This window comes from Saccopteryx bilineata, chromosome 10 (assembly GCF_036850765.1).
Source record: "Saccopteryx bilineata isolate mSacBil1 chromosome 10, mSacBil1_pri_phased_curated, whole genome shotgun sequence".
Lineage (NCBI taxonomy): Eukaryota > Metazoa > Chordata > Mammalia > Chiroptera > Emballonuridae > Saccopteryx > Saccopteryx bilineata.
The window spans coordinates 4,370,877-4,391,520 of NC_089499.1; the positions used below are offsets into that span (position 1 = coordinate 4,370,877).

The window sequence follows — 20,644 nt, forward strand, 5'->3', positions numbered from 1 at the left end:
CATTTTCAGTGACATACTGTCTGTACATGTCCATATGGTATCACTTCTGTAGGCTGTAACGTCCCCTGAGCCTCCTGCTGGTGTGCATTTGATACTGGGGTGCTGTAGGGGTCACTGTTGGCACCTGCCAGCAGTGAGGACTGGGGAAGAGGAGAGTGGACATGTAAGGAAGGAGATGTCCCCAGTGACCTGCAGCTCCCGGCGGCATCGTACCAGGAAGCGTTTCTCCTCCCCTACCGGGTGGTTTGTGGGGAGACACTGGAACGCCTGGAAATACCCTCTCCTCAGCATTTCCCCCGAGATCTAGCACCGGCTTACCTTTTGTTTAAGTGCTTCACCAGCAAAAACATAACTGGTCGTTGTGTTTTTTTCTTACTAATGTATCTGGAATATAAAAGTAATATTACCAGGGCGATAGTAATTTCACATTTCGGCCATGTCTTTTCACTTGTTAAATGTGTGAAGTTTGGCAGTGAAACAGTTGAGTCCTAGTTTGGGTTGTTTTTTAAAAAACAAAAAACACTTTGCTTAGCATGTGAAAGGAGTTTCTTTTGGCCAAACAGAGAAATTAGTCTGAGCCTTTTGTTGTGCTGTCTTTCATTGTCTTTCTAAAGTAGCTTGATAACCAAAGCCTTAAAAACAATTCTTGGAGGAAGAGCTGACCCGTTGGTCAAAGCGGGCATTTTCCACTTTTCAATTGGATTGGATTGGATGAGACTTACTGCAAATGGACAGATGAAGCAAAGTGAAGTTTCTTTTCCCATGTTGTTAACAGCTTGCTTTCTGCACTTGTCCATTTAAAAGAGCAGTGGTGCAACTCGGATCCGTTTGGACTCTTACGTCAAGGCGCTGGGACGCCTGCCTGTGCGTTGCCTGTTCAGGCTGTCAGCCGGGCGCGGTTCATTGCTTGCTGGGTCTGCCTGCTTACAGAGTGGGCGCCGCCCTTGGCCTCACCGCTCTGGTCCTCTCGTGATCCTGGCTCGCTGCCTCCTGCCTTCCTGGGGTTCCTTTACCTGGGCTCCTCCTCAGCTCCCTCCCCTGATCTGTTTGCCTGGTTTCTGAGCTCTGCAGTGCTGAACTCGGCACTGTGGAGTTGAGACAACTTTTTGGGACAAGGTCTGCTTGTAGCCTTTGGGACACTAATGAATTTTGGGAAAAGAGGCACATTTTTTCCCTGTTCTAGACATTCGTCTTATCAAATGTTAGAGCTAGGAGTGCCTTGGAAGAGAGTCTTCCAGTTCCCTCTTCTAGATAAGGCAGCCTAATTCCAAAGGTGAAATGACTTGCATGTTGTTAGGAAGTAGCATAACCTCCATCCCCTGACTTCCAGGTAATGTATTCTTTACCATCTTACTTTGCTTCAAATTTATTTTACCCAGTCAAAGAAGTTCCAGGGCTACTGCGCTGCGACTTTGGCTTATTGGGTAAGGAGACAGACATAAAAGCATGTTTTATTTCTCTATGCAGTTCTTTAAAATAATGTGACCTTATTAAGTGCTTAAAACACTGCTTGGTGTTAAGTGCTTGTTAAATTTAGTCAAATACATATAGTGATGCACAGTTAACTACTATTTTTACCCATCTGTTTCTTTCCAAATTGCTAATCTTACTTCAGTGGCATTTTGACAGCCACTGAAATAAATTCTCCGTTATCTGCTGAGTAGTTTGGTCATTTAACACAAGCTTTGAAAAGTGACTATTAAGAGTTGACACTAGGCCCTGGCCGGTTGGCTCAGCGGTAGAGCGTCGCTAGCGTGCGGAGGACCCGGGTTCGATTCCGGCCAGGGCACACAGGAGAAGCGCCCATTTGCTTCTCCACCCCTCCGCCGCGCTTTCCTCTCTGTCTCTCTCCTCCCCTCCCGCAGCCGAGGCTCCATTGGAGCAAAGATGGCCCGGGCGCTGGGGATGGCTCTGTGGCCTCTGCCTCAGGCGCTAGAGTGGCTCTGGTCGCAACATGGCGACGCCCAGGATGGGCAGAGCATCGCCCCCTGGTGGGCAGAGCATCGCCCCTGGTGGGCGTGCCGGGTGGATCCCGGTCGGGCGCATGCGGGAGTCTGTCTGACTGTCTCTCCCTGTTTCCAGCTTCAGAAAAATGGAAAAAAAAAAAAAAAAAAAGAGTTGACACTAAGAAAGAAATAGGCCCCTAAGACTTTAAAGTAGTTATACCACAAAATCTGTGCATCAAAGTTAACAAATATTTATTGAACATTTTGCTCTACTCGACATTTTGGGATTAAAAACCAAGGATTCGATTACCTAGTGGTTAGCCAGTGCAGATGAGCAGTTGCAGTAGGGGTCACTGTTGGCGCCTGCCAGCAGCGAGAAGGGCTGGAGAAGAGAGGAAGGAGAGTGGACATGGAAGGAAACCAGGGCACCCAGTGCCTGCACTCCCGGCACCGTGCTCGTGTGGGTGCTGCTCTGGGTGACACTCACTTCCTAGGCATAACATTTTGCTGCCAGGAGGACCCTTAAAGGTTTCTTGTTTTACAATTGATAAAATAACTGAAACACTGAGAACACATTATGTTTCACGGATTATGTATGAGAAAGTGGCCAACTATGCACTGCATTTTATTTTTGTTATTTTTTTTCATTTTTTAGAAAGGAGAGAGAGGGGGAGAGAGAGAGAAGGGGGGAGGAGCAGGAAGCATCAACTCCCATATGTGCCTTGACCAGGCAAGCCCGGGGTTTCGAACCGGCGACCTCAGCATTTCCAGGTCAACGCTTTATCCACTGCGCCACCACAGGTCAGGCCTATGCACTGCATTTTAGAAAGCTTTCAGTGCAAGCTGGTTTAAAAGTTTTGGTACCTAAAAACTTTAGCTGCCATTTCTGGCTGCATCACTATGTAAAATACACATTTCCTAATGATAAGAAGTAAATGAGGCATTATTTCACAGAGAGCTCTCCTCAGAGATTAATTAAAGCCTGTACTTACAATTCCAGTGGAAATCTTCAAGAAAAATATTATCAACCACCATTGAGCTTTGTGATCTTGGGAATTTATTTCCTGATCTATAAAATGATCATTGCGGCTCTGGCTGGTTAACTCAGTCGGTTAAGAGTGTCATCCCAAAGTGACAAGTTTGCAGGTTCGATTCCTGGTCAGGGCACACACGGGAAGCAGCCAGTGAATGCACGACTGAGTGGAACAATGAGTGCCTCCTTCCCCCTCCCCTCTCTCTCCCTTCCTCTCTGTCTCTAAAAAAAATAAAATAAAAAAGCCCTGGCCCATAGCTCCATAGGCTGAGTGTCATCCTGGAGTGCAGAGGCTGCCGATTCGATGTCCCGGTCAGGGCACATGCTGGAGCAGCCCAGTTCCTGCTCTCTCCCTGCCTTTCTCAAAAAAAAAAAAAAAAAAAAAAAATTGCCTCTCCTTTTATCATGCTCATTTTTTTCTTATTGTGGTAAAGTATACAAAATGTATAAAATTTCCCATCTTAACTATTTTTAATTGTTTGGTTCAGTAGTGGTGAGGACATTCACATTGCTGTGTAATCGTCACCACTCTTCATCCAGAGAGCTTTCTCTTCCCGAACAGAAATGCTCTACCCGCCACGCAGTAACTTTCTGTTCCCCACTCTCCCTGGCTTTTGGCGGCCACCATTCTATTCCTATGAATGTATCTAGCCTGACCGGGCGGTGGCGCAGTGGATAGAGCCTCGGACTGGGATACAGATGAATGTATCTACTCAAGGTCCCTCCTATAAGTCAGATCACACAGTGCTTACACTTTTGTTACTGGTTGCTTTCACTCAGCATGATGTCTTCCAGGTTCAGTTCATCCATGTCGTAGCATAAATGAGGGGGGTTTTATATTATTTTTTTAACTTTTACTTTATTTTTATTTATTTATTTTTTTACAGAGACAGAGAGTCAGAGAAAGGCATAGATAGGGACAGACAGACAGGAACTCAGAGAGATGAGAAGCATCAATCATCAGTTTTTTGTTGCGACACCATTGATTGCTTTCTCATATGAGCCTTGACCGCGGGCCTTCAGCAGACAGAGTAACTAACCCCTTGCTCGAGCCAGCGACCTTGGGTCCAAGCTGGTGAGCTTTGCCCAAACCAGATGAGCCCACGCTCAAGCTGGCGACCTCAGGGTCTCGAACCTGGGTCTTCCGCATCCCAGTCCAATGCTCTATTCACTGTGCCACCACTATATTATTTTCTTTTTATTTATTTTTAGTGAGAGGAGGAGAGGCAGAGACAGACTCCCGCATGTGCCCCAACCGGGATCCACCCGGCAAGCCCACTAGTGGGCGATGCTCTGCCTATCTGAGGCATTGCTCCATTGTTCAGCAACCAAGCTGTTCTTAGTGCCTGAGGCAGAGGCTATGGAACCATCCTCAGCATCTGGGGCCAACTTGCTCCAATCAAGCCATGGCTGCAGGAGGGAAGGTGAAGAGAGAGAAAGAGAAGCAGTGGGGGGTTATAGAAGCAGATAGGTGCTTCTCTGTGCCCTGACAGGGAACCAAACCCAGGACATCCACATGCCAGGCCAACGCTCTACCACTGAACCAACCGGCCAGGGCCTGAATGAGGTTTTTAAGGCTCTGTAACACTACATTGTAGGAACAGACCATGTTCTGTTTATCTGTCCGTCTGCCAGTGGACACTTGGGTTGCAGCTCAGTAACCCTGCTGTGACATGGGTGAACAGATACCCCTCTGAGTCCTTGCTTCCAGTCTTTTTGGGGACACACCTTGAAGTGGAATTGAAGAACCGCCATTCTGTTTTCCTCGCCAACAGTGCACCAGGGTTCCAGTTTCTCCACAGCCTCATTATTTCTTATTTTGTTTTGGGGTTTTTTTGAGGGACTTCTTTATATGCATATAATAGCCATTCTAATGGGTATGAGGTAGTAGCTCTTTGGTTTTGATTTGCACTTCTCTAATGATTAGTAATGGTGTCTTTTCATACGCTTATATTTCCTTTAGAAAATGTCTATTCAAGTCCTTTGCCCATTTTTGTTTTTATTTTGTTAAGGCATTTAGAACAGTTTTAGGTTTGCAGCATAATTAAGGGGAGGGTACAGAGGTTTCCTGCACACGCACAGCCCCTGCACGGAGCCCCCATTATCAGCGTCCCACACCAGAGCAGTACGCTGACCCAGCACTGTCACCCCGAGTTCATAGGCTTCACTGTTGGGGCTGTACGTTCTGTGGGTTTGGGCAGATGAATGTCTAATGACTTGTATCCATCGCTCTGGTCTCGTGCAGAGTGATACTGCCTAAAACTCCCCTCTGCTCTGCCCATTCACCCCTCCTGCCCCTCCAAACCCCTGGCGCTCAGTGATCTTCTTACTGTTTCCAGAGCTTTGCCTTTTTCAGAATGACAAATTGTTGGAATCATACACACGCTGTCTTGCCAGATTGGATCTTTTTTTTTTTTTTTTTTTTTTTTTTACAGAGGCAGAGATAGACAGGGACAGACAGACAGGAACAGAGAGAGATGAGAAGCATCAATCATCAGTTTCTCGTTGCGCGTTGCGACTTCTTAGTTGTTCATTGATTGCTTTCTCACATGTGCCTTGACCGTGGGCCTTCAGCAGACGGAGTAACCCCTTGCTGGAGCCAGCGACCTTGGGTCCAAGCTGGCGAGCTCTTTGCTCAAGCCAGATGAGCCCGCGGGCGACCTCGGAGTCTCGAACCTGGGTACTTCCGCATCCCAGTCCGACGCTCTATCCACTGCGCCACCGCCTGGTCAGGCCAGATTGGATCTTTTATTTAGATATGCATCTGAGTTTCCTCCCTGTCTCTCCATAGCTTGGTAGCTCATTTCTTTTCAGTACTGAATAAAATAGTCCGTTGTCTCACTGTCCGCACTTGACCCGTTCACTTACTGGAGGACATCTTGGCTGCCTGCAGTTTGGGCAGCCGTGACGAAGGCTGCTCTGAACAGCCACGTGCAGGTTTTGTGTGGACTGCAGTGTTCGGCTCCCTCGGGTAAACACGGGGGCACGGTGGCTGGATTGCACAGTGCAAGTGTGTTTGGTTTTGTAAGAAACCACTAGACGTCCAACCAGCACGTGGGTCCGTGAACTGGACTTGGGGGCCCCTGCTGGGTGTGTATTGCTGCCTCCTTGTCATTGCCGTTCCCCTGGCCGTGTGGGATGTGGAGGAGCCTCTCGTGGGCTTGTTTGCTGTCTGTGTGTCCTCTGCTGAGTTCTCTGGGAAGGTCTTTGGCTCCTTTGTTTACTTGGTTGCTTTCTTACTGTCGAGTTTACTTTGTGTACTTTGGTAACACGCCCTTTTTTTTTTTTTTTTTTTTTTTTTTTTTTCATTTTTCTGAAGCTGGAAACAGGGAGAGACAGTCAGACAGACTCCCGCATGCGCCCGACCGGGATCCACCCGGCACGCCCACCAGGGGCGACGCTCTGCCCACCAGGGGGCGATGCTCTGCCCATCCTGGGCGTCGCCATGTTGCGACCAGAGCCACTCTAGCGCCTGAGGCAGAGGCCACAGAGCCATCCCCAGCGCCCGGGCCATCTTTGCTCCAATGGAGCCTCGGCTGCGGGAGGGGAGGAGAGAGACAGAGAGGAAAGCGCGGCGGAGGGGTGGAGAAGCAAATGGGCGCTTCTCCTGTGTGCCCTGGCCGGAATCGAACCCGGGTCCTCCGCACGCTAGGCCGACGCTCTACCGCTGAGCCAACCGGCCAGGGCTGTAACACGCCTTTTTAGATGTGTCCTTTGTAGAGCAGAAGTTTTTATTTTAATGAAGTCCAGCTTTCTAACTATTCCCTATGTGGGTCATGCCTTTGATGTTGCTTTTCTCGATTTTTTAATCATGGTTATATTTTTTTGTTGTTATATCGTGACTAATTTTTTATGTAGTTTTCATATGACTAGGTTTTCACATATAAATCGTATGTGAAATTCTGAGAATTATAATGTCTGATATAAATGAAAGTAGTGATTATAGTGGTGTTAAAAAAAATTTTAATTAGCCAAAATTCTACTGAATGGTGGGTAGGGGGAAAGGTAGAACTTTTGGAGTTATATAGAGGAAATTAATTTGTGAAATTGGAATTCAGTGCTCAGGACTTTAAGAGTTTGAAAATGCATGGATGCCTAGCCTGGGGTCACAGAAGATCCATCAACCACTCTTAGGGCCTCGAAAATAATCCTGTTCATTTAGTCAGTGCCTACGTGAGATATTTCATCCACACTTTACCTAAAAAGTTAAGAGGTTGACTTAATTAATATTCGGTAAATAAAATACAGAAATATATAAAATCAGTATTAACTGTGTCTAACTGGGTGTACTTCACAATTGCAATCAAAATAAGGAATATGACAAGAAATATGGAAGGTCTGTTACAAGAATTACGATACTTCACTGGAAGATATAAAAGATGAAAATGTTTGAGTGGACAAACCATGTGCCTGGATAGAGAGACCTGATGGTGCTTAAATGTCATCTCTAGAGTTTATTTGGACAATGAGAGATGAACCAAGACAACTCCACAAACATTCCAAATTCCTGTTCTGCTACGTAGACTGATACAGTGTAAGCTGTGGTAGTTCATGGAGGGTTGATCTAGGAATAAACGCACAATTGAAAAGAATTGAGAACTCAGATATAGAACTACCTCTGTGGAATTTGGTGTGTCGCTTCAAACTGGTTGGGAAAGTATGGGTTTTTAAATGAGGAGATATGATGATTGGTGATTCATTTGAAAAAAAAAATTCTTACTCTATTATAAAATTTGAGGTAGACGGACAGTTTAAATTTGAAAAAGTTGCCTGACCTGTGGTGGCGCAGTGAGTGGATAAAGCATCGACCTGGAATGCTGAAGTCACTGGTTCGATCCCTGGGCTTGCCTGGTCAAGGCACATATGGGAGTTGATGCTTCCTGCTCCTCCCCCCTTCTCTCTCTCTCTCTCCCCTCTGTCTAAAATGAATAAATAAAATCTTAAAAATTAATAAATAAATAAATTTGAAAAAGTCATACAAATACTATTAGAAAATACTTCATTTTACTCTTATGACAGGAAGGTAGTGGACTAACAGGAGAACAAAACTTGTTACATAAAGGGATGACATTTATGACAAAACATTTTATGTCTTATTAAAAGACAAAGTCATGGTCCTGCCGGTTTGCCCAGTGGATAGAGTGTTGGCCCAGCATTTGGATGTCCCCAGTTCAATTCCCTCTGCTTCTCTCCCCCTCCTCCCCCTCTACACCCCCACCTCTATCCCCCCCCACCCCGCTCCCCCTTCTCTCCCTCTTCCCTCCCGCAGCCAGTAGCTTGATTGGTTCAGGCATTGGCCCCAGATAGGGATTTTCGGGTGGATCCCAGTTGGGGCGCATGGGGGAGTCTGTCTCACTATCTCCCTTCTTCTCACTTAAAAAAAAAAAGGCAAACTCAAACTATTCAGCAGAGAATCGTAACAGTGATTGTCGAAATAATTTAAATGCTAATAATGGAAAGCTTTGGAGTTTTCCTTCCAATTTTCTTCTGCTTTGTGAAAATGTATGTGTAGGTGGGGGGATTAATTTTTATATGATATATAGTTATGATGTACATATATCCTTTTTATACTTAAGGTAATGTGTAAAAGATTTCCTTAGTTTCAGAAATTTTTTTTTTTTAATTTTTTTTTTTTATTTATTTATTCTTTAAAGAGACAGAGTGGGTCAGAGAGAGGGATAGACAGGGACAGACAGACAAGAATGGAGAGAGATGAGAAGCATCAATCATTAGTTTTTCATTGCGCGTTGCAACACCTTAGTTGTTCATTGATTGCTTTCTCATATGTGCCTTGACCACGGGCCTTCAGCAGACCGAGTAACCCCTTGCTGGAGCCAGTGACCTTGGGTTCAAGCTGGTGGGCTTTTCCTCAAACCAGATGAGCCAACATTTAAGCTGGCGACCTCGGGGTCTCGAACCTGGGTCCTCTGCATCCCAGTCTGATGCTCTATCCACTGTGCCACCGCCTGGACAGGCAGAAATATCTTTCTTTAATGGGAAAATATGTCTTCCTGTGAACAGAATCCGACCTCTTCAAGAGCTGTGGCTTCAGGACTGTTTTCTGAAGGCGGGTGGTCGCCACCATACAGAACGGGCTGTTCACTGCGAGGGCACAGAGTGGGGTGGGCGCTCGGCAGGTGCTGATGATCCTCACTTCCTATGTTCTCTTCCCTCCAGTCAGGCCAGTTCAGTGAGGACATGATCCCCACCGTGGGCTTCAACATGAGGAAAGTGACCAAAGGGAACGTCACAATAAAGGTACGTCGTCATCTCACCACACTCGATTTAAAAGGCTAGCGCACACAGCTACGAGCTTTTCTGTGTGCTGGATTTTTACATGAGTATCTGCAGTTCTTAACTAACGGATGGCCTGTTCCAAAAGAGTGTAAACACTTGTGTTTCTTCTTCCTCCAGTTATGAGAGTTGAATGGTAAGTCCCCATAGAAAACTTAGCATATGGGTTGGCGTAGGTAATTATTTGAGATTCAGATGGTCCTAGGAATAAAAACCTCATCTTCAGAGTATTTGAAATGTGGTATTACATTATTTCATGAATAAATTTTATATTGAAAAATGATTCATTGTTTATAATAGCGGTTCACTATATTTGTGGAACGAATGTGGTAGTAAGCCAGTTTTCCCTTTCTTTACCACTGAGCCTTAAAATTTAAACTACAAAGCGGGGGCTACTAATAATGTAATTTCGTTTTTAGAATGAGTTTGAATCGTCACCTGTTGGACTGTTTATTAGGGGCTGTATTTTGGGTTTGTTTTTGGGGCTCGGTTCAGTTCGGTAGTCGTGGGAGTTGACTTCAGTGGCCGGAGCCTTACAGCCATGTCACCCAATTCTTAGGGCTCACAGACACTGGTGACTAGATTCTTCATGTAGTCCGTCTAATGAAGCGCCTAACTTCTCATGTGTATGTCTCTTTATACATGTTACCAGTGCCTGTGTGTATCTAAATTGGAAGCGTTTTGAAGATAAATACCATGACTTAGAATTTATGTGGCCCATCATCTGGAATAGTAGGCGTAATAATGAAATTATAGGCTTTCGTATGAGTAAAACAATTTTACATACCTACACATAGGTAGGAATGTTGGCTGTGTTGTTACAGAATAATTTAAAATGATTAGGCATTAATGTAGATATTTAGTCAGACAATTTTAATAAATTCTAAATGACCCGTTTTCTGACCTGGCATTCCAGTCTGATGCTGCCAGCTTCTGGACAGTCCATGTGTTATGTTAAAGGTACAGAGCGTAGACGCCCTTATCTGCTGTCTCACTCCCCCTCAGTCACCCGCAGTCCAAAAATAGTAAATGGAGAATACCGGAAGTAAACAGTCGTAAGCTCTAGGTTGTGCGCTAGCTGATAAAGTCTTGTGCCCCCTCCCACTCTGTCCCACCGGGCGTGAATTATCCCTTTGTCTGGCATATCCATGCTGTATCCGCCACCCACCCTTTGGTCACTTAGAATTGTTATAATTTTTTTTTTTTGTTACCAGTTATTCTTGTTTATCTCTTACTGTGCCTAACTTATAAGTTACATTTTATCATAAGTACGTACATTCGGTGTGTAGGGTTCAGCACTGTCCGCATCTCCAGGCATCCACTCCGAGGGGCTTGGAACGTATTCCCTGCTGGTGTGAGAGGACGGACTGTGTTTTCAATATTGGAGATGTACTGGTAAACAGACAAAGAATAGTATTACACAGAAACTGAATCGAATCTTCACTCAAGCGGAACTTACTCGATTTAGTATAACCATATTAAATATTAACTTAAAGTTTAGAAGTGGCCTCAGGAACTTCCAGATTAAGAGCTTGTTTGAGCTTAAGTTTTTCAGGAGCAGTTTGGCTCATTGTGAAAATGGTCCTATCTACCTGATCTTTCTCCTTATGCATGTTATTTTAACTGGCTGCTGAGAGGGTCTGTCTTGATTGCAGATCTGGGACATAGGAGGGCAGCCCCGGTTCCGGAGCATGTGGGAGCGGTACTGCAGAGGTGTCAATGCCATCGTGTAAGTGCTTTCTTAAAATGTCACTTTAGCCTGACCTGTGGTGTGGCACAGTGGATAAAGTGTCAATCTGGAACACTGAGGTCACCGGTTCAAACCCCTGGGCTTGCCTGGTCAAGACACATAGGGGGCCTGACCAGGTGGTGGCGCAGTGGATAGAGTGTTGGACTGGGATGCAGAGGACCCAGGTTCGAGACCCTGAGGTCACCAACTTGGCGCGGGCTCATCTGGCTTGAGCAAAGCTCACCAGCTTGGACCCAAGGTCACTGGCTTGAGCAAGGGGTTACTCAGTCTGCTGTAGCCCCACGGTCAAGGCACATATGAGAAAGCAATCAGTGAACAACTAAGGTGTCCCAACAAAAAACTGATGATCAATGCTTCTCATCTCTCTGCGTTCCTGTCTGTCTTTCTGTCCCTATCTATCCCTCTCTCTGACTCTCTCTCAGTCTTTGTGGGGGGAAAAAAAAAGACACATATGGGAGTTGATGCTTTCTGCTCCTCCCCCCCTTTCTCTCTCTCTCCTCTCTCTAAAATGAATAAATAAAATCTAAAAAAAAAAAAAATCAATTTAGCATGACCAGGCAGATAGAGCATTTGCCTGGGTTGCTGAGGACCCAGGTTTGAAACCCCGAGGTCATGGTCACCAGCTTGAGCATAGGATCATAGACATGACCCCTTGGACACTTGCTTAAAACTGAAAGTCACTGGGTTGAGCAAGGGGAGTCACTGGCTTGGCTGGAGCCCCCCCGTTAAAGCATATTTGAGAAGAAATCAATGAACAACTAAGGAGCCACAACAAAGAATTGATGCTTCTCATTTCTCTCCCTTCCGGTCTGTCCCTGTCTCTTTCTCTCACTAAAAAAATTTTTTAAAATAAAAAAATACTAATAAGTAAAAAGTCAATTTAAGTTTCAAAGAAAAGAGTTGTTTTACTGCCAAAGGCTCATTTTTTATTTTTGGCAGTAAGTCTTAGATGTTGTCTTAGTGAAATTCGTTAACATGAAACTTTATATTTAATCATAGAATGAGAGTTTTATTTATGTTTTTTGTTTATGCAGCTCTGAGCTAAGTGATATAAATGTGTTATTATTGTGTATTAGCTCCTAAGAATGGTCTATTTAAAAGTATTTTGGGGTGCCAAGCTTTTCTTTATCTAGGGCATCATTTTGATGAACAGTTTCAGTAGTGTAAATCAATTTTTTTTTTTTTGTATTTTTCTGAAGCTGGAAACAGGCAGAGAGACAGGCTCCCCACATGCGCTGACGGGGATCCACCCGGCATGCCCACCAGGGGGCGATGCTCTGCCCCTCTGGGGCGTTGCTCCGTTGTGGCCGTAGCCATTCTAGCACCTGAGGCAGAGGCCACAGAGCCATCCTCAGTGCCCCGGGCCAACTTTGCTCCAATGGAGCCTTGGCTGCAGGAGAGGAAGAGCTAGATAGAGAGAAAGGAGAGAGAGAAGGATGGAGAAGCAGATGGGCGCTTCTGTGTGCCCTGGCCAAGAATCAAACCTGGGACTTTCACACACCGAGCCAACTTTCTACCACTGAGCCAACCAACCAGGGCAATCAAATTTTTATTTATTGATTGTTTTGAGAGAGAGACATCGATTTGTTGTTCCACTTATTTATGCATTTATTGGTTGTTTCTTGTACGTGCCCTGACTGGGGATTGAACCCACAACCTTGGCATATTGGGAAAACTTTCTTAACCAACTGAGCCACCTGGCCACAGAGTATGTAGTGTCAATTTAAAAATGCGTTGTGTTGGCTCAGCGGTAGAGCGTCAGCCTAGCGTGCGGAGGACCCGGGTTCGATTCCCGGCCAGGGCACATAGGAGAAGTGCCCATTTGCTTCTCCACCCCTCCGCCGCGCCTTCCTCTCTGTCTCTCTCTTTTCCTCCCGCAGCCAAGGCTCCATTGGAGCAAAGATGGCCCGGGCGCTGGGGATGGCTCTGTGGCCTCTGCCCCAGGCGCTAGAGTGGCTCTGGTCGCAACATGGCGACGCCCAGGATGGGCAGAGCGTCGCCCCCTGGTGGGCGTGCCGGGTGGATCCCGGTCGGGCGCATGCGGGAGTCTGTCTGACTGTCTCTCCCTGTTTCTAGCTTCAGAAAAATGCAAAAAAATAAAAAATAAAAAAAAAAAAAAAAAATGCGTTGTGATCAGCAAAGAACATGACATACTGAGATCACTTTCTTTTTAAGTTACATGATAGATGCTGCGGACCGTGATAAGATAGAAGCTTCACGAAACGAACTACATAATCTTCTAGATAAACCACAGTTACAGGGAATTCCAGTAAGTATGGAGTCCTTGTTATTTTGCATTATATATAATAGCTATAGTTACTATATTATTAAAGCTACACATTATACAATTGTGTAATTATGTTTGATACCAGTCTGGAAGGCTCGCACTTGCCGAGCACCTGCTGTGTCCTGGGCACTGCGCTGTTTCCTCTCCTGAGCAGCCGCATCCCAGACCACCTGCAGCAGGAGCGTGCTCCACGCTGGGCAGTGATGGACACAGCATGTAGGGGGGCTCACCTGCCATCGTGGAGCCTGTGGTCTGGTAGGAAAGGTAGATGCCATGAAGTCACAAAATGACGGCTCGGATAAGTGCCGCCGGGAGAGGTGCCTGGGCCGTGAGTGTGACTTGAGGAGATTAGATCCGGTTTGAGGGAAGAACCGTCTCCCTGGGGAGGCAGTGCTCAAGCTGAGGGGTGAGGGTGTGACACTCGGAGGCCCTTTGGTGGGAGGACGCAGGGCCCACAGAGGAGGCCAGTCTCTGGAGCACAGAGCAGAGCGGGCGCAGGGCAGCGGGCATGCTGGAGGAGGCCGTGGGAGCTAGGCCGGCTGGGGAGCCATTGCAGTATTTAAGCGACCTGACTTATTACTTAAATCCTTGTGATTGCAACTTAAGAACGGACTGAAGGCCCTGGCCGGTTGGCTCAGCGGTAGAGTGTCGGCCTGGCGTGCAGGGGACCTGGGTTCGATTCCCGGCCAGGGCACATAGGAGAAGCACCCATTTGCTTCTCCACCCCCCCTCTTTCCTCTCTGTCTCTCTCTTCCCCTCCTGCAGCCAAGGCTCCATTGGAGCAAAGATGGCCCGGGCGCTGGGGATGGCTCCTTGGCCTCTGCCCCAGGCGCTAGAGTGGCTCTGGTCGCGGCAGAGCGATGCCCTGGAGGGGCAGAGCATCGCCCCCTGGTGGGCAGTGTCGCCCCTGGTGGGCGTGCCAGGTGGATCCCGGTCGGGCGCATGCGGGAGTCTGTCTGACTGTCTCTCCACGTTTCCAGCTTCAGAAAAATATAAATAAATAAATAAATAAATAAATAAATAAATAAGAACGGACTGAAGTGGCAAGAAGGACTCCAAGGACAGTTCTAGGAAGCTGGTGAAGATGTCCTGACAGATCGCAGCCCATAGAGTAAGGTGGTGGCCAAGGTGGTGAGACAGGAGCAGATGTCGTGCCTTGGATCGACTGGAAGGGAAGTTGTAGGGAGGAACAGTCCCTCAGCCTTGGACCGACTGGAAGGGAAGTTGTAGGGAGGAATCCCTAGTTCCTGGCGTATTTAGTCAGGTGGCAGGTGGTACCACTCGTGAGAAGTTCATGGGTGGCAGATGCTCGGGGTGTGTTGGCTCAGTTGACCCTCACAGCATGCTGAGGTCGGGGGGTTGCCCCTGCTTTCTGACAGCTGCCACTCAGGGCCACCTGGCCGCTGGTACGCTGCACAACCAGATTTGGGATCTGTCATTTTCTTCTCTGTTACAAACTATCTCACAGACCAGGAGTAATCTCGGTCTCGTCTCGGCACTGGGAGGGTTCTTGGTGACCAGTCCTGGGAAGGTGGTGCCCGTCCGTTTCCTGCAGCGCTGGCTCTGCAGTCAGTTTGGGTTGCCTCTGGATCGTGTCCCCATGCTCCAGCCAAAAAGAAAGCTGGGAAAGCGATTTATCTACAGAAGCAAGTAGCTTTACTGGGAGTCAGGTTCATAAGGTGGAGCTTTCCTAAATGTAGGAAGAAGGCTGAGATGCCAGGCAGCCCCATAACCAACAGCTCGTCACACGTGCCCACGATGCCGTGTTAGGAACTCAAGGCACATCAGCTTGAGAACCGCAGTGACTTCAGTAGGAGTGGGGGAAGGGAAGGCAAGCTGACCAGACAGACCGAGCCTGGGCTCTGGCTCCCTGTAGTTTAACATCCCTTGAGAGCTCCATTGCCCCGCTCTCTGGGCCTCCGTCCTGGTTTCTCTGTCCTTTGTGTGGGTGAGAATCTAGGACCTGTGAGTAGAATCGGCGAGGTCCAGAGTCAGGGTGGAGTTGGGGGGAGGGCAGTAAGAGAGAGGATAGGTATGACAGCAGAAGGGGCGTGTACTTTGCTGGACGTCGCAGACACCAGTTCTTAGCGTGGCTGTTACCAGAGACGTTACAGGTACTCGTTCTCTTTGCTTTCTGCGAGGCAGGACGGGTCCACCTGGGACAGGCAGGGAGGTGGCTGGAAAGCACGTCTCTGCTTCCCTCTCTTCAGAGCACGCCTGGCGATCAGATGACAGCGTTTGTTCCCAGGGCTGATGGCAATGCTGTTCGTTCTGAGCGCCAGACTTGCCCACTGCCCTGGCAGATTGACACGTTATGTTCTGTGGGACGGACCCAGAATTATAAAAGCTTGTTTACACACATGATTAGCAGCTTACAGTTAAAAAAAAGGTTAAAACTGTTCCCCACCATTGTTATTAGATCATATTCACATTTTGGTAGAGCTCTTCTAAGACATGGCAGAATGCACACCGCAGGCTGAGGCATTCAAGTCGAAGTTGGCAGCCACATCCTGAGTAAAGGCATCTGCACGTGGAAGTCAGAATGAGTGCTGCTGTAAGTGGTGGGCTGAGTGAGGTGGCCACCAGTTACACAAAATGCTTTATGTCATGGCATGTGGTAACATTCTCATTTTTGTATTTACACAGATGAATATGATTTGCTTCTTTGACATTTCTTATGTTAACTCTTTATATCTTCTTTTTAAAGGTGCTAGTCCTTGGAAACAAGAGAGATCTTCCTAATGCCTTGGATGAGAAACAGCTCATTGAAAAAATGTACGTCTTAAGAATGAATGATGGCTTTTTATTTTAATTGGTTCTAAATTGTGCTGTTTTCCCCACTACTTTGTTTAGCATCGTTGCATTTTCAGTGATGATCTAGCTATGTTTTTAGGCAGATAAACCTGGCCTGCAGAGAAGCAAACCCCTAACGTTTTAGTAAAATAATTTATTTACCTTAGTAATAAAAAAATAAAATAGCCTGACCTGTGGTGGCGCAGTGGATAAAGCGTCGACCTGGAAATGCTGAGGTCGCCAGTTCAAAACCCTGGGCTTGCCTGGTCAAGGCACATATGGGAGTTGATGCTTCCAGCTCCTCCCCCCTTCCTCTCTCTCTCTCTTTCTCTCTGTCTCACTCTCCTCTCTAAAATGAATTAATAAATAAAAAATTTAAAAAAAATAAAATAAAATTGAGCTAATTTAAGCCCAGACTGATTCTCTCAATTCTGCTTCTTATAGGAACCTGTCTGCTATTCAGGATAGAGAAATTTGCTGCTATTCAATTTCTTGCAAAGAAAAGGATAATATAGGTAAGAAATGACGGGTTTTTGGAAGAACAGGTTATGATTGGAAGGGGTGTCTGATGATATTTCCCTTTATTACCCCCCATTTCTGTTTGACTTCTTTCATGGAGTGCTGTTGTTTTGCTTCAGAAGAAGAGTAGATGTCATACCTTTGACACAGGTTTCACATCCGGACTCTGCTCTGCACTATTTGAAGACGCAGACGCAATAGAGACACGAAGTGAAGCAGATGGGGCTTCAATTCATTGTGTCAATTTTCACAGAACTAGTATCCAGCTGTGACAGTCTTGAAATAACATTTTACAAAAATTGGCCCATAGGCACAATACCCATTTTTCCTTTATGGGACCAGCGTTTTACTGCAATATTTTACCCCTCTGTTAGAGGTATAAACCCAGAATACCCTTATCTGCTTAATGTCTGTATTGATTTCCTAGGACTGCCGTAGCAAAGTGCCGCAGACTGAGTGGCTTAGTACATACCTGTTCCTTTCAGTTCAGGAGGCCGGACGTGTGAGGTCGGGGTGTGGGCAGAGCCTGCTCTCCGAAGGCTCTGGGGGGGCCTTGCCTCTCCGCGCTGTGGGGACGGCCAGCGGTCCTTGGCATTCCGGGGCTTGGAGCTGCATCACCAGTTTCTGCCCCCGGCCTCGTGTGGCCTTCTCTGTGTGTGCCCTGTGTGTCTGTTTTCTCTTCCAATAAGGACACTTGTCATGGATTAGGGCCCCCATAACCAGTATGATCTCATTTTAACTAACTCATTTAACTCCATCTGCAAAGACCCTATTTCCAAATAAATTCTGAGGTTCCTGGTGGATGTGAATTTTTAGGGGACACGGTTCAGTCTAGAGTTCTTAAGAGTAAGTATGTGGTGGCTCAGCTGTGGTCTCAGGTAAAACTCGCTGAGGAATTATTACAAAAGTGTGCAGAAATAAGTGCAATGAATAGTGCCAAAACAGGGTGTTCAAGGTACTCTGGGTGCTCTCCCTCCCGGAGCACACCCTGCCTTTCTGCCCCACAGGCGTGCGTCTCCCACACTCTGAGGGGCCCCGAGACCTGCAGCCGGGCGGGCGGGGCGGGCGGCAGCTCATCCCAGGCCACCCCCTGAACCTGCCCCAAGGCCCCTCTTCTCCCGCCTGGGCTCTCCCTGCTGCTGCTTCCTAAATCCTTCATGTTTCACTGTCCCCAGCGTTAGTAAACATACTCTCAAAATAATAATAAGTGTTGGCCCTGGCCGGTTGGCTCAGTGGTAGAGCATCGACTTGCGTGCAGGAGTCCTGGGTTTGATTCCCGGCCAGGGCACACAGGAGAAGCGCCCATCTGCTTCTCCACCCCTCCCCCCTCCATCTCTCTCTTCCCCTCCCGCAGCCGAGGCTCCATTGGAGCAAAGTTTGCCTGGGCGCTGAGGATGGCTCTGTGGCCTCTGCCTCAGGCGCTGGAATGGCTCTGGTTGCAACAGAGCAACGCCCCAGATGGGCAGAGCATCGCCCCCGGTGGGCGTACCGGGTAGATCCTGGTCGGGCGCATGCGGGAGTCTGTCTGACTGCCTCCCCGTTTCCAGCTTCAGGAAAAATAATAAGTGTTAAAGGCATTTTAATATTTTCCCTTTAGCCTTTGTTCAGCATTGGCTCTCATCATACTTAACCCTTTCCCACATCAATTCCAGTCTCTGCCACGCTCCTTCCCCACCCCCTCAAACATGAGCTCAAAGTGTTGAAACTAGTTTTCTGGCTGATTCGGGCTTTCTTTCAGACCACTCAAAGCAATCTGAGCCCATTACTTTGCTGGCAGACACAAATTCTCTATTAAATGGATAGAGTAAGTGACTTGTTACATTGGAATATTCAGTTAATTTGAGAACATACAATTCACGCATTTAAGCTGACTTCAAGCTTGTTTAAAATGTCTTTTCCTTTGTTGGCGGTAACTCTTGTTAAATTTTAAGTTGAGACAGAATTTACGTGCATACCAGTGGTTCTCAGTAAGGGTTTTCTCTAGGAGACTGTTGGCAATGTCTGGAAGGATTTATGGGCTGTCGTCACGAGGAAGGTGATTCTGGTGTCTAGTTGTAGAGAACAAGGATGTGATACTCTACACCCCCTACACACCTACGCCGGAAACTGTCCAGCCTAGAGCGCCAGGCCTGCGGTGGGGGGCTGAGCAGTTCCGTCCTGTACTAACCACAGCTGTTAGGGCACTGTGCTGTTCCTAAATCCATCATCCCTTGGATTTACTAGTTCCGAAAATGGGGCGGGGGTTGAATTGAGAGTAAAATCCTTGTTTTACCAACCATGACAGACTAGCCAGATTCTTTCCTGAGGGAAGTTCCCGTGGGGTTGGTTAGGAAGCGGAGGCAGGAGAGCTGTTGAGAACACCAGGGTTTGCTGTGGGGCTCCCGGTCAGCGGGTGGCTCGCAGACCAGCTCCTGGTTCACATGGGGCTCCCAGTCAGCGGATGGCTCGCAGACCAGCTCCTGGTTCACATGGGGCTCCCGGTCAGCGGGTGGCTCGCAGACCAGCTCCTGGTTCACATGGGGCTCCCGGTCAGCGGGTGGCTCGCAGACCAGCTCCTGGTTCACGTGGGCGTAGCAAGCCCCGGGAAGACTGGTCCACTTTAACTAGATTCAAAGTGAGTAGCTTATAAATCAGAATGCCTGTTTATTTGAAGCAAGAAATACAACTAACAGCCAAGTATTCAAGTCAAAACGTCCTTGTTAATTTCAGCTTTTATAGCATATTTTAGTGTCAGATTTATCAATTTACTAATAAATTGCTCCAACAAGTACACATGGGTCATATATTATACATTCAGCTCCCTAATGTGGCGCAGGAAACACTTTCGTTTCCCTGGTCATGTGGCCTCAAACCACACACAGAACAGATGAATCTGGGAGGGTGATCTTTGCAATGACGGCTCACAACTGCAGCCTTTTTGTCGTGGAAGTTGACAGTTTTATTTCTTGTCTGCTTTTTTATCTAGTCTTAAGGATCCCTCTCCTCTGTCCAGTGTCCATAAGATTATTTTATTTTGGGTAAATTTCTGCAATACTTGAACCTTGTCATTTCCCTTCCGGGCCTGCCTTTCCCTGGTGCAGTCCAGATGGGCATGGCTTCGTGGCGACCCGTCTCTGGCCTCCCCTTGAGGGGCAGACCGCCTGCTTCAGCAGATGGGCTCCATTCGTCAGTTTGTTTCCACGACAGCGACAGCGAGTGGTCGTGTGGGTTCAGCTCCCCTCTGTTGTGTGTCGTGTGGGTGTCACCGCCCCTGAGCTGTGGGAGCTGGGGCGCCGGGAGCGCACGGCAGACACACTGGGAGGCGCTGGAGGGCAGGGAGGCAGTGTGCTGACTTTGCTGACTTCGCTGACTTCTTGTCTCGGTCTGAATGCTTTTCTTGGCTGTTCTCAGCTGCTACCGTTCGGGTGGCATCTTGCCAGTCTCCACCTCCTTCTCTTGTCTGTACAGCGCCCCCTCTCTGTGGGGCGCCTGTGTTACTGTTACCTTCTGCACATGCCACAAACTCTTGCCTGTGTCTGAGTTCTTCGCCTTTCTTCTCAAGGCTGTTCTTCCCTTCCTCCCCACGTCACTCAGCAGCTCGGTGACACACACTCCTTCAGGCCAGGCGAGCCCTCTCACCCTCAGCATGTAGTCGGTCGCCAAGGCCTGCGCCCCCCTGTGGTCGTGCAGCTCGTTTGCGCCCTCTCCCGCCCCATCCTCGGCGCCCGGCTGGCTGTGGGCCTCCATCCTGTCCTGGTACCAGGGATTGTGTCTGTGCTGGCAGTGCGCCAGGCTGGCCTGATGTCGCCACTGTTGATCTTACTGATACAATTTCCCTGCTAAAAATTAATTCCCCAATAACTTTCCATTGACTTGAGAATAAAGTCTAAATTTCTTAGCGTCTCAGAGTGGCATACAAGGTTATCTGGCTCCCTGTACCATGTGGTTCTCAACTGAGGACAAGTTTGCTCACCAGGGGACACTTGGCAATGTCTGGAGATGTTCCTGGTTGTCAGAACTGAGGGGGATGATGATAATGGCAT

General features: G+C 47.6%; 1 protein-coding gene across 1 annotated transcript in view; it reads left to right on the top strand.

The window, feature by feature from the left end:
- The window catches only part of ARL8B (ADP ribosylation factor like GTPase 8B), a 50,685-nt gene that overhangs the window by 26,398 nt on the left and 3,643 nt on the right, over window positions 1-20,644 (top strand). Inside the window, exons 2-6 of the mRNA XM_066244939.1 lie at window positions 9,157-9,237; window positions 10,929-11,002; window positions 13,199-13,292; window positions 16,018-16,085; window positions 16,548-16,618. Of these exons, the coding sequence (XP_066101036.1) occupies window positions 9,157-9,237; window positions 10,929-11,002; window positions 13,199-13,292; window positions 16,018-16,085; window positions 16,548-16,618 (388 nt within the window). The remainder of the gene's footprint in view (window positions 1-9,156; window positions 9,238-10,928; window positions 11,003-13,198; window positions 13,293-16,017; window positions 16,086-16,547; window positions 16,619-20,644) is intronic.